Consider the following 14,023-nt stretch of genomic DNA (forward strand, 5'->3'; position numbering starts at 1 on the left):
ATACAGAAGCAGTTGGGTTCAAGTGACTGGTTCCAACTCACTTTGTTGAACAGTATTTTCAATAATAACCAGTTGAGTGGCTCTTCAAAGCTGAGCTCTAAATCAAAGCAAGTAGGAAGGTCTCTCTGTTTTTCAAAGATACACAGTCTCTGAACAGGGAGGTTCCACTTAACTCCAGACGAAACCTCTTACCCTAATTAGCTTCTCAAATTCATCCTCCTCGGTTTTTTAAAAAAGAAAATCAATCATGGCAGACTCTAGCAAGGCACCCAATATATTATTACTCTACAGAAGATGGCCGCACTTAGATACAGTAACAAATCCTATTTTGGGTCCAGGCTACATTTGGTGGATAGACTTGACCTTGTAAACGTTTTGAGCTAAGCTCCAATCTCGAGCTCTTCTCTTCTGACCGACGTCGCCTAAAAGTAGTTGTTGGGAGGCGAGCCGAATCTCCTTTTACTGCTGCCGGCCCTGTGCTCCCAGGTGTGTCCAATTTAGCACCTTCGTTGAAAAGTTGACTCCTGCGCCTTTGAAGGAGGCGATCCGCGTCAAGTTCTCCCTCCGGACTGTCTGTCATGGAGGGGGAGCTTTTCTTGGAAGGGCAACCCCCGGACTTTTCCGTCCTGCAGGAACTGCTCTGCCCACCTTGCCTGGAGTCCGAGTCTAGTTGCAATCCGGCCTCCGCTTCAGGGGACTTCGGGTCAGCAACAGCCGCGGCTAGAGAATTCAGGTGAGCCATTCTGACTGACATCCATAACCTGCTCCGGGCCACAGTTCGCACCCAAAGAAGATCCGAGATCGAACTGGCTTTTTGGACCTAGGACTAAAGCCCACGGAAGAGAAGTTTAGGAGTAACCCTCGCTAACACGCAGTGGGACTCGCTTCAGGCGTAAATGCGCAAAGGGTCTCGGCTCATTGGCTTTACTCTATGGCGTAAGGCTGTGGGGATTTATTGCCGATTAAGAGGCGGTCTAGGTTCGGCTTGTAGAGCGAAACGGTCGCAGTGCCGCCTAGAAAGGGGCTGCGTCTTTCGCGCTCCAGCCGGATCAGCTCTTGGGTGGCCAGCCCCGCAAGCGGCGCGAGCCCGGGCAGGGTTGGTTATTATTGGTCAAGAACTTGCAAGCGGGAACTCCCCGCGGGGGCCTTGCAGGTGTGGGCAGCTGAAGGGGCCGGGAGACTTTAGGTGGGTTTTCTTTGAGGGGAGGTGGGCCCGGCTCTTGTTCAGCCGCCTCGGAATAACTGGCCTGGATATGGGAAAGGGCAGCCTCCACAGCAGGAGGAGGAATTGCTGGGCAAGACTGTTGGGGAAAGGGGGAACTCCCCTCAGTTTCGTGTGGAGGGGAAAGGGGCCGTGGCAATGATTGGTGCCTCTCTTGAGATGGCAAAGGGGCTTCAGGAAAGCAGTCCCGAAAAAGTCCTGTATTAGGGATTGGAGAGCCGAGGGAAACTTGGGGAATCTTGTTCAGAGGACGGAATACTTGAGGCAGAGCAATCCCTGGTCCAGTACATCGATTTTCAAGGCTACTAGTGATGGGTTCGCAGGGCAGGAGAGAGCCAGGAGGTGCGCCACCTACCGACCGATTAGGGTTAGAATGATCATGGGATCATTATATACAAAGTAAGGATTATGAAAGGATACTTGGAAAAAGCTTTATTTATTTGGGCTGTTTCCAAAGGGATCATCTTTGTAATAATTCATATGCAGACAACAGTTCTGTGGTATTCTGAAGATAGAGGGCACAAACGTGTGGACTAAAAAGTCCTATAATCGGTCTGTGAAATTTATTGCTGAACAAACTTATTAACAAGCCATGATCACTAACATGCTTTTGGATGCTTGAGATTTAATTATCACTAATTGTCTTTTCTTTTGAAATCCATTGGAGCAGTATGTTTGTCTGAAAAATAAGTGGCATAAATCATAAAATTTTAGAGCATCTATATTTCTACTCAACTCATTGACATTAAACTGTTGGCCAGTTGTTTGAATGCATTGTTTAAGTGCTGCAACAGATTTATAGGGCCTTTCGTTGTGTATGCTGGCTAAAGAATAAATAATTAAATAGATAAATGCTCATGGTAATTCCAGATATTTTTTCAAATAAAAAGTGTGAATTTTTTCACATGTATTCATGGTTTAGGGTTTTTTTTAAAAAAAAGCTTTAAGAAATTAGATATGTTATTTTTAACTAAATTTGGATGGATGCTAGGAGAGCCTCTCATATAGAATTTATACTAGCATGCAGTGGTGATAGAGACTTATTACAGAAATATTTGGGACAGAATCCTCTAAAAAACTATCCTAAGATAACTTTTTCATGGGAACTTCAATAAAATGTTTTAAAAAGAACTGTAAATTTCAAAATAAGTGTGAAAGTGGTAGTATTTATGTAGGGCAATCCTTAGTTGATACATGTGGAAGAAGGAGAGTTTGGAGTAAGTGCACCACCCTTTTATAAGCATAAATGACCATCTTGGTTCACTCAATGCTTTTCTACTTACTCTTCTTACCTGCAGGTTTGAGCCTTTCAGCAACATGGCTTGTTGCCTTCAGATGCCAGATAGCAAAGCCCTCAGCTTCCTGCAGGAGAGTACCCAGCTGCTGTCCCAAGCAGAGCCAATCAGCAGTAACCCAGGAAAGCCTCTATGGCAGCTAAGCCGAGGGATGCATTCCATCCACAGCATCCGTGGACCCCAATGCAACTGTTTCCACAGCGTCCGTGGACTCCAGTGCAACTGTTTCTCCTCTCCCCTAGTGCCTTTTGCTCCCACGGATGCTCTGAATCTCATCAGCCTCCATTGCTCCAGCCTTGAGTCAGAACCTCTAGATCAGGTCAAGCCCCCAGAAGCTGGGGAAATTGCTCATAAGAGGTCTCCCATTACCCACTCTAAAGACCATAGTAGTCACCTGCTGGGGCGAGCTTGTGTGGAAGAGACCAGACTGACCCAACTCTCTGAGTCACAAAGAGGCAGGAGGAGAGTCTTCCGCAAACAGCCTAAACCCAGAAGGAGCTATGATGCTCTGGACCCAAATTTCCAAGGGGTGACACTCCACATGAAATTGTATCTGTGTCAAAGCTCTTCAGAGGGCTGTCGTCTTATCATTAACCCCCAATTCAGCAGGTACAGTTGCTGTACGACATATCAGTGAATCTGTGGCTCCTAATTCCCAGATATGCTACAGGAATACTTTATGGTGTTCCTAGGACTAATTTCTCCTTTTAATTAACTTGTCTACCATGTAATATGCATGTTGTGTCCCATTAGTAACAGTTCTGATTGGAAAAAAATGTCAAAGACTCCACAAAGATTTAAACTTCCTCTTTTGTGTAGTGTCTCAATTCCTAAAAGCTGCATTTTGTCTTACAAGAGGGAGACCTATAAATATAAATGGAACACTGGCACAGTGCAGTCTCCAGCATCATTTTTTACTTTCAAAAATGATGCATGGATTTCATAAGTTTTCTTGGAAAATAAAAATGATAATTGGCTGTAACTTCTTGCCTAACAAAAGGACCAAGGTAAGCTGCAGCAGCAGTATCAAAAATTATGCAAGAACTGGGGATTCTAGAGGGGTTGCATGGAAGTATTCTGGTAAATAGTTTACAGGGACAATGTTTCCAGGGAAGCCATTTTATGGATATAATTTGTTCTTACCTCTATCACCTCCCATAGCAGTCATTTTATGAGAGTCCCTAATATGTTTTCAGAATTAAATTGTGCCCACTACGCTGCCCACAGTAGAATGAGCTATAGCGTTTTGTTTTCTAGATGACAAGAGACAATATCAATTCCTAACATAGTGAGGCACCATGTTGATAATTTTGCCACAGAGTTATAACTCTTGGCCAGTCTGCCTTCTGTTCCTTTCTATTTTTGTTAGGTCAGTTTGGTCACTTATAAATTATTCAGGAAATGAAAATCTGCAGTTTCTTTCTGGAATTCCAGCTAGACAAGCATTTCATATGATTTATGAAATAGATACAGAATGGCACTTTCAGAGATTTATAACCAGACTTGCCTTATGGGTGGCATATAAGTTTAATACTGTATTGCTGTGGAGAAACTACCTCAAAACTGCTGCTGTAAACTCAGGTTAGTTACTTCCCAGCCACCCAAAGGCTTTATTGGCTTGTAGTCACTCTTATTGTTATGTCCTGGGCCAGCAGGCACAGGCTGCAGCGATTGGCCCGGACAGACCATGTGGATGCCCGGGACAAGAAAGGCTGCTTCCAGCCTTTGCAATGATTGGCCAGCAAGGTATTGTGCAGGGGGGCTATAAAAGGGGGCCGCACCATTTTAAAACCTGTTCTGTTGGTGTTGCAATAAAGGAGACTGTTGGAACTCGTTGCTTTGTCTCAATTCCTCTTTTCCTGAAACAGAGCATTGGCGACGAAGATGGGATGCCTGCAAGGCAAACAGATTAAGAAGCCAAGCTGACTCACCACAAGGGGGCTTGCAGCTCGGAGAAGTGTGGCTCGTGGAGATTGACTTAGCCTGCCAGCACTGAGATGCTGGAGGTGAGCTCAGAAAAGGGGGCCCCTTCTCAATCCTTGCAGCAAGAGGCATGGACAAAGTTCCTGGGCTGAAACGATGGCAAAGATAGGCTGGCTTTCAGAATTGACACAGCTCACCCAGAACGCTGGAGTTCGTACGTGGCCCGGGTAGAGAACTACCGCCACATGAATCAAATTCGTGAAGATGACCTCAAAGCTGCCACACTGCTGTGTGTGTGTGGGTAAGAGACCTTCAAGATTGCAGAGAATCTGGTCACCCCAGCACCACTGGAATCAATCACCTACACAGAATTGAAGAGGTTGCTTTGAGAGCATTTTGAACCCAAGCTCTCAGTGATTGCCTGGTGACACGCGTTTGAGCAGAGAGACCAGAGGCCTGGTGAGTCTGCTGCAGAGTTTGTTGCGGCCTTGTGACAAGCAGCTAGGCCCTGCAAATTCAAAGACTTGGAGGAGAGACTGAGGGATGGGCTGGTCTGTGGCCTGCGAAGCCGGGAGTTGCAGCAGAAGCTCTTCGCAAAGGAAGGCCTCATGTTCCAAGATGCCCTGAGGGAAGTTTCAGCCAAAGAAGCAGCAGGCAGAGCTGTGAAGGCCTTGCGGCTCACCAAGCCCCCTCAAGTTCCAGCCACCATCCATCAAGAGGTTGCTCACGAAGAATCCGAACAGGATCCAGAATTGGAAGTGGACCGGCTGCATCAGACTCCAGGGAGAAGGCCTCATGGAGGGAAGGCCCAGCCAGCATCATCCCCCAGTGCATCAGGTGTGGAGGCTGCCATCGCCACGCAGACTGCCATTTTCGTTCTGCCATCTGCAGGTCCTGTGGGAGGCAAGGCCACATTGCCTTCATCTGTTTGGGTCGCCAGAAGGAACGTTACCCAGAAGAATTGCCTCAGAAAGGTACCAAGGTCCCCAGCCAGAACAGGGTGGGCTTCTGCGTGTCACATAGGAGCGTTTTTAGAATGGGGGTCCACAGGCCACTTAGGAAGAAGCTTCACATCAATGTGAAGTTGCAAGGGGTCCCCTTGTCAATGGAGCTGGACACTGGGTATGCTTTATTGATCATCTCCTTAGACACATTTAACAAGGTCTGCAGCAGAAGCGGCCTACGGGTAAAACTCAGGCCGTCAAACCTCATCCTCACAGATTTCCAAAATTCCAGAGTCAACTTGAGGGGGGAGGCCACACTCAAGGTGCAGCATAGGAATTTTGAGGGGCTACTGGATATAGTTGTGGTTGGGGGAGACTGTACGAGTCTCATTGGACTCGACTGGTTTGAGGCCCTGGGAATTCAGGTGATTGGAATACACAGAGTGCAAACAACAGGCCTGGCTGGGGTCTGCAAGGAGTTTGCAGATGTGTTTAGTTCAGAACTTGGCTCCTACAAAGGCCCTCCTATTTCTCTGAGGCTAGACCCAGCCATAGCCCCATTAGAATCAAGCCATGCAGGGTGCCCTTTGCCTTAAAGGGTAAAATAGATGCAGAGCTGGATAAACTGGTTCAGCAGGGTATCTTAGAGCCTGTGGGCAGTAGTCCATGGGAAACACCCATAGTTATGCCACTGAAGGCCAATGGTGAAGTCCGAATCTGTGCGGATTACAAGTGCATGCTTAACAAAGCGCTGCAGCAGCATTCGTACCCAGTACCAGTGGTCAGTCACATTCTAGCCTCCCTCAAGGGGGGCCCAGATCTTTGCTAAGCTTGACCTGGCTCAGGCCTATCAACAATTGCCAGTTGATGAGGAAATGGCCAAGGCCCAAACTATAGTGACTCACAGGGGGGCATTAAAGGTAAAAAGATTGCAATTTGGAGTAAACGTGACCCCTGGCATCTTCCAGAGTGTAATGGAGCGAACGCTCCGAAATATCCCTGCGTTTGCCTGTACTTTGACGATATCCTCATCGCTGGGGACTCAGCTGACAATTTAGCCAAAAGGCTGAGAGCTGTTTTGCTACGTTTCCGCCAAGCGTGGCTGAAGCTTAAGCAAGACAAATGCAAGATTGGGGTGACCTCCATGGAGTTTCTAGGATTCCGCATTGATGCTCAGGGCATCCACCCTGCTGAATCCAAGCTGCAAGCAATTCAGCAGGCCCCAAGTCCCAAATCCAAGGGCGAACTTCAGGCCTTTCTGGGACTGCTAAATTTTTACCACTCATTCCTTCCTCACAAGGCTGCAATGGCTGAGCCGTTACATCGGCTCTTGGACAAACAGTCCCCGTGGCAGTGGACACAAGCACATGAAAAGAGCTTTAAAGAGGTCAAGGCCTTGCTCTCTTCAAATGCAGTCCTCGCGCACTTCAGTGAGAACTTGCTAGTGTGCATCGTCTGTGATGTGTCCCCTTATGGGATTGGGGCTGTATTAAGTCACTTGAAGGCTGATGGAACACAAGTCCCAATAGCATACTACTGTAGAACCCTATCATCAGCTGAATGCAATTATGCACAGATAGATAGGGAAGCCTTAGCCATAGTGGCTGGCATAAAGAAGTTCCATGACTTCGTATATGGCCGCCACTTCACGGTCTTTACAGACCATAAGCCACTGCTGAGGGGTTCACAACAAACAAACAAACCCCATACATAATATCCCCATGAATGCTGAGGTGGTCTATCTTCCTGTCTGCATATGACCATACACTGGTTCACAAGCCAGGCAAAGAATGCAGATGGTCTCAGCAGGTTGCCATTACAGCAGATAGAGGCAGATCCAGCACCTGCCAATCTCATCCTGTCTATTCAGGACTTGCCTGAATCTCCCCTCAGTGCTAGGGATGTGGCTGCAGAAACAGCCACCGATCACACACTAACATGCGTGCTGACTTGGGCATTGTCTGGATGGCCTGACACATCTCCAGGCTCAGAATTCCAGAGCTTCTGGCAGAGGAAGCACAAGATTTCCATCTTCAAGGGCTGTGTCCTATGGGATAGCCGGGTAGTAATCCCAACCTCATTGAGGACTAGAGTCCTGCAGTCTCTGCATGAGGGACATCCGGGAATAGTCTGGATGACGGTGTTAGTGTGCAGCCATCTTTGGTGGCCTGGGCTCGACAAAGATGTCGAGGCCCAGGTCCACGGGTGCACTGTTTATCAACAGTCAAGGCCGGAGATGCCCCAGGCCCCAGTTCATAGGTGGGAGGAGACTCATACCCCATGGTCGAGGGTCCATATCGGCTACGCTGAGCCCTTTCAGGGGCAATTCTTAATTCTCGTGGACAGCCATTCCAAGTGGCTAGAGGTCATGCCAGTCTCCTCCATTACCACTGCTAGGACCATCCAGGTGCTGAAAGGGATCTTCGCCGCACATGGACTTCCAGATGTCCTTGTCTCCGACAACAGGCCCCAATTCACAACGCTTTGAGTTCAAAGCGTTCCTCCAGGCCAACATGATCCGGCATGCCACATCTGCACCATTCCATCCAGCTTCCAACGGCCAGGCTGAACGAATAGTGTGCACAACCAAGGATGCCTTAAAGAGGATCACTCACAGGACCTGGCATCACAGGTTAGCGGACTTTTTTCTTTGCCACCACACCACACCTTGCACAGCTACTGGAAAGAGCCCAGCTGAACTCTGCTGGGGTTGCCGCCTCATCACGAAACTGGACAGATTGCACCCAGACCGGGTGGCTTCACAGGTGTCACAGCCACGGGCACCTAGGAGACTACAAGTGGGAGATCTGGTCTGGGCAAGGAACTATGGACCAGGACATCTCTGGGTCACAGCAGTGGTATGCAAGGTCTCTGGGACGCTGTCATACAAAGTGGCCTTGGATGATGGTTGTATGATCAGACATCACATTGACCAACTGTGCTGGAGGCTTCCCAGCAACTCTTCCGCTCCTAGCTCTGCTCTTGGTAGGGAGGAGGACCACAATTACGATTGTGGACCACGGTCTCTCCAACATCCCCAGGCTTCAGCTATTGCTCCAAACAGGGAGTCCGCAGAAAGGGGGTTCGTTATGGAGGCAGCTCCGGCCTCTGGCACTCAGGCCATGCCAGCTGCTGGTCTGGGGCTGAAGGGACAGTGCTCCCAAAAGGAGTCCATTGGGGACTTGGGGAATTCCACCCCACCACTGGACTTGGGGAATTCTACCCCCCCAGGAACCCTGGCTTGGATTTAGCAGATCCAGCCAGTCAGCAGCTGGGTGGGTCCCCTGGGTCTTTGGGGCAACAAAGTCCTGGTCTGCCTAGCCTGGCAGGCGAGCTGGCAGGACAGGCACACACACCGGCCATGAGAAGATCAGGGCGGGCCAGAGGTCCTCCCAAATACTTACAAGACTATGTACGGTCCTTGTCAGTTCATGGGCAGGCCTAGTAGTCTGGGTTAAGTAATGCTGCGCAAGGGGAGTGGGGAGCATGGCGATAGCAAGACTGTAGTGTTGTGTATATATAGATGCAACATAAGCAATGTAATGGAGTGTTGGAGTATTTAAAATAATAAGTGCGCCTTATTATTTTAGCCAATGGGGGAGGGGTGTTATGTCCTGGGCTGGCAGGCACAGGCTGCAGCAATTGGCCCGGGCAGACCATGTGGATGCCCAGGACAAGAAAGGCTGCTTCCAGCCTTTGCAATGATTGGCCAGCAAGGTATTATGCAGGGGGCTATAAAAGGGGGCTGCACCATTTTAAAACCTGTTCTGTTGGTGTTGCAATAAAGGAGACTGTTGGAACTCATTGCTTTGTCTCAATGCCTCTTTTCCTGAAACAGAACACTTGTCTCAGTGATAAAGGACTTTGTGTCTTTTAGAAATTTAGATACTGTAGTTCCTGATATATAAAGGGAAGCACAATTGAACATTTTATTTTGGGAGTAAATTCTATAGAAGAAAAACCCTCTTATACTCTTTATTCCTAATGCAATCTTTTCTCCCTTTGTCAACTTTTTAATACTTTTTGTTTTGCAACACACTGTGATTTAGATGAAGTAGGATAATCCCAAGGAACATAAGATATGAGGAATTGTACTTTTTTACTTTGTCATTTATTCTTTTCCTACCTTGTTAAAGCCCCAACTTTCTTTTGGTATGCCTGCAGAACTGTATTCATAAACTACAGTACCTATGAACTATTTGTTAGAGGTTATTAATATTTTTATTTGTAAACCACCCAGAGGCATGCAAGTGTAATAGGTGGTATAGAAATTTGATAAATATAGACTTGCTGAGCTGCTCAACCTGACTCTTACTGATCCAGGAACAATTACTCCAAATCATAGAATCTTTTTTTTTGTTGTTGTTGTTGCATAGATATATGTAGGATAGATCTGTAAATGTAGAAAATACTTTAACAGATGTAAGATCCTTTTTGTATATACATACATCTTGGATCAAGTGTGATTTGAGTAGTTTCTTATAGCTTTGATTAAATTGATTAGTTATACTGTCTTGAACTTAATTTTTCCAGGTATTACTCACAAACGGCAGTCTTCATTCACATGTCACATCTTTTAGTAAAAACTGTCCTTATAAAGAGTTTGTGATTAATTATGTTTTTTTCAGTTCCATCCTTTGGCCTCTGCTGTCGCAACTTTGGTTGCTAAACAAAAAGTCGTAAGTCAAGGACTACCTGTATTTAATTTTCAGTGTAGATCAGAGTATAAAGCTAAATCATGTGACTGAAGAAATCGTTTTGTTTCAAAGCATACCTGAAATGCTAAATATCTAATCTGTGCTCAGTGGAAAACCTAGGAAAAGAAGTGGAGTTCCTTTGGCAGAAGAGTGCAAAACTGGCAGTTTGGAAGAGGAAGGATTCGTCCCGGCACACAGTATGTTAATTCTTTTGTCAGTAAATAATTGTAATACTAACTAGTTATGTTTAAAGTGTCAAAGACAAAAGCATGTGATTTATCTTTTTTTTTCAGGAAAAGGTTGGATCATAATCTAGTATAAATCTTGCAATAGCTTAAATTATGAGCCAAGAACTCTCTGTTTAAGAATTGTCCTAGCAACAAACTCACTAAGTGATTTGTGTAACAGTTATGATGTTGTCAACCTTATTTCAACACCTTATGATAAAAAAATAGACCACTTCACCAAAATATTTGCAGGATTATTGAAATAAAATTGGGAGACAATTTGAACTTTATAGATATTATTATATAAATTATGTACACTAACCCTATTGAAGTTCACTCATTCTGAATTTTCTTTATACAAACTTCAGTGATAAGCACATATGACATATTTCAAGTCACCAGGATTTTCCCCCAAAATTCAAAACAACTAAAAATACCCCTAAACAAAACAAACAAACAAAAAAACCCGCAAACCAAATCTAAACACCATTGGTCTAATACTGAAAGTGTCCAAGTTAGAAGAAATTTGTAAGGCATGTTTTCAGCAAATTTAAATTATGAAGATAGATTACTTAACTGCTTTTTGCTTTCAAGGAAATAAGCGTTGTGCTTCCTGCAAGACAAGAAAAACCCCACTATGGAGAGATGCTGAAGATGGGACCCCTCTGTGTAATGCTTGCGGCATTAGGTATTTAGCATCCTATGCTATTATAGTTCAACAATGACACTTGATAAGGTCTAGGATTTACTACAAAACAGGCCAAGCACAGAACTGCTTCTGATTTATCTATTAAAGGTCAACAAAACATAGAAAGGAAAACTGACTAAGATTCTGCTCTGGAAATATGTTGGAAAATAGTTCCAAGGATCCCTAATACCTATTGGCCCTATTTTCATAGGAAATATTTTCCTTATATCCCACAAATATTTCATGCACTCCCCAAGACATTTCCATTTTATTTCACGCAAATAGGAGATACAGTACAGCAGCATGGGAAGATGCTTGTCACAGTTTACAAAATTCAGCTCAGTCAATGAACAGAGACACAGAATGGCCAATGACATTTTTATTAAACTTATTAATCTTATTAATGTTTAAACTTTATTATTAAACTTCTTCTCTCCCTCCCCCCCAGGTACAAAAAGTACAGAATAAGATGTTTTCACTGCTGGAGTATTCCAAAGCATGGTGGGAAACCTTACCCACATTGTTCCAACTGTGGAGGGAAGTTGGGTGTGGTAGCTGCCCAGCAGAAACCTGGAAGAAGGTAAAAAGAGCTGGGGAGAAGGAAAGCTTTGATTGTTCAGAATAGGTTGTGTTCACTTGAGGTTGATTTATGAAATGTGGGCTGTATTACAACATTTAGTTTAGGTTCTGATCTGATTATTTGAAAAACAGATCAGTTCATCCGAATTAATAACAGATCACTTGATTGGTAATAAGTTATCACTATTCAGCTAAAATAAATATCTACGTAAAAACAAAAGACCTTCTAATTTTCAATGTCCCAACTAATTAATTCATAATTTTAGCAACTGGATAATGAAATTCTCTTTTAAATTCCCCTTTAAAATCTTTTCTATTGGGAAGAGATTGGTGACACATTTTTTTTTAAAAAATCCATGTTTATGGCATTTTAACTGAATTGTATTTCTATGTAAAAAATAAATCAGCTCTCCATCCTGCAGCAATTAAGAACATAAATAGGAGTTTCTAACATAAGCATTTCTTTTAAAAATTAACAATTTTCAATATTCAAAAGTTATTGTGTCATGTTTAGAGATAAATTATGAATTGTAGATTTGTCTAAAGATAAATCCATTTTAGATTATAGTGTCTCTCTGTCTGTGTGTGTTATGCTAACTCTCCAGAGTTATTCAGTTTTGTTGTAACATGAAGATGGATAAAAAGAAATATATTTGAATCCTCTGCACTCCAATGTCGCTAACTTTTTTTTAAAGGAAAATGAAGGGAGAGACAAGATCAAAGCTGATTTTCATAGCAATACAATGTATTAAGAGCTGGAGGTAACTTTTACATATAAATGCAAAATGTCAAACCCAGCTGAACATTTTTTTTTCATTCCTGGATAAATTTGGCTCTTCTCTTTCTGTGCCGAAAGAGAATTATATGTCCAGAAATCAGTCCTTTTTTTTTTTTAGATCCACTGAAAGCTATAGTGAAGCTAAAGTTGCTTAGCTAGGCAGAATAACATTATAAGCTGAAGAAAGCCAGGGAAAAATGTATTTGATCTACTTATCCATATATTTTTCCTCCACACTAGTGCCCTAAATACGTAGCACTCCCTTAGCCATGTTTTGATGAATCCAGAACAACTCTGTGTCATCTAGATTATGCATCACTTTATTTTTCTTCTTTCTCTCCATGCTTGATAGAAGTCCCTACTATAAAATTTTAATCACAACTGGAAATATATTATCTGAATCCCAGCTTTACCTATTGCAAATGAAGAAAGATCAGTTTGTCAAGGTCAGCCCTATCTAGTTCAATATGTGCTCAGTCACCAGAACTCTCAGGAATCATAGACCTGTCAGCCTTCCTTTAAAATAAATAAATAAATGAGGCCTAGAATCTCCAGTTTGAGGAACAAATATGAAATTCCCAAATGTGGTTGATTAGTTCAGTAGCATGAAAGTGAATTCCAAACTCTGATAAAGTATATTCCTATGTCCCAACTCATTGTCAAGGTCTTTCCTCACAGACCCCTCTGTCACCCTCAGTCTTGAGACTCCTCCCAATATTTTCAGGTTGAAAGATAGAACAATACTTGGTAGTAAAATGTCTGCTTTATAGGAACACCATATTATACATTCATAGACAATTGCTTTCTTCACTGGAAGTCCCAGTGCAAAGGTCTGTGCACAAACTTGCATGAACAGAGAACATTAAAAACCAGTGGCTGTAATAATTAAAATATTAAAGTGGTACTTGGAAGACTCAAGTATTCAAGTCCACTTTCAGCCATGGACGCTCACTGGGTGAATTTGTGTCAGTCACTGTCTCTCACCCCAACTTATAGGTTCTCCACAGTGTGGAAAAATGAGAGGAGGGAATGCTACTTGGGATGTAAATCATCAAATACAGTAATGAACCAGAAAATACCTCTAAGGGGAATTTGGCCTGAACCTTTTGAAGGATATTGCTGCTTCGACACTGCAAAGAGGAGTGTGTTGCTTGCCACATTATGTTTCTTGAAGTAATCGACTTAGGTCAGGGGTCCTCCCACCCTGAGCCATGGCATGCCAGGAACCGGACCACGCAAACAAGAGAAGCCCCATCCATGTAATGTAGGCAGCATGCGAAACCACGCCTCCTCTGGTCCACAGAAAAATCTCTCTCCACAGAATTGGTCCCTGGTGCCCAAAAGGTTGGGGGTGATGGCGGCGCTGTCTTAGGTGATTTCCACAGCCCCAACCTAAATAGTATTAATACATTATTAATAGCCTAAGTAGTGTAAATAGTATTAATAGGTTATTTTCATTGTACTCTGAATAATAAACATAAAATTGAGAATGTAGTTATGCCCTAATCATACATCATATTATAAATTTAAGGGATTCTTTCTTTCTGTTTTGTAGATATGGCAATTTTGTAAGAAATTGCAATTAGCTGGAAAGGAAAATTTCTTTGAGGAACTTGAACTACTTGTCTGACAGCCTTGGATGAATAACTAGATGGATCATTATTAGCTAT

At 43.8% G+C, this 14,023-nt stretch overlaps 1 protein-coding gene across 1 annotated transcript; it reads left to right on the forward strand.

Annotated features, from left to right (window-relative positions):
• The first annotated feature begins 444 nt into the window (after nt 1–444).
• ZGLP1 (zinc finger GATA like protein 1) lies at nt 445–13,732 on the forward strand. Its single transcript, XM_039328347.1, has 5 exons — nt 445–733; nt 2,521–3,126; nt 10,190–10,278; nt 10,903–10,996; nt 11,445–13,732. Exons 1-5 carry the CDS (start codon nt 579–581, stop codon nt 11,578–11,580), a joined length of 1,080 nt encoding a protein of 359 aa, XP_039184281.1. The 5' UTR covers nt 445–578; the 3' UTR covers nt 11,581–13,732.
• Nucleotides 13,733–14,023: the final 291 nt, after the last annotated feature.

Source organism: Crotalus tigris, unplaced genomic scaffold, assembly GCF_016545835.1.
Source record: "Crotalus tigris isolate CLP2741 ecotype Arizona unplaced genomic scaffold, ASM1654583v1 scf7180000024375.2447938, whole genome shotgun sequence".
NCBI lineage: Eukaryota > Metazoa > Chordata > Lepidosauria > Squamata > Viperidae > Crotalus > Crotalus tigris.

Bases quoted from the DNA above. Each gene is read 5' to 3' on its own strand.
- ZGLP1 (XM_039328347.1), top strand. From the start codon at position 579: ATGGAGGGGGAGCTTTTCTTGGAAGGGCAACCCCCGGACTTTTCCGTC. The intron at 3,127-10,189 runs GTACAGTTGCTG...ATCTGTGCTCAG, and splicing joins ATTAACCCCCAATTCAGCAG to TGGAAAACCTAGGAAAAGAA. The intron at 10,997-11,444 runs GTATTTAGCATC...CCTCCCCCCCAG, and splicing joins TGTAATGCTTGCGGCATTAG to GTACAAAAAGTACAGAATAA.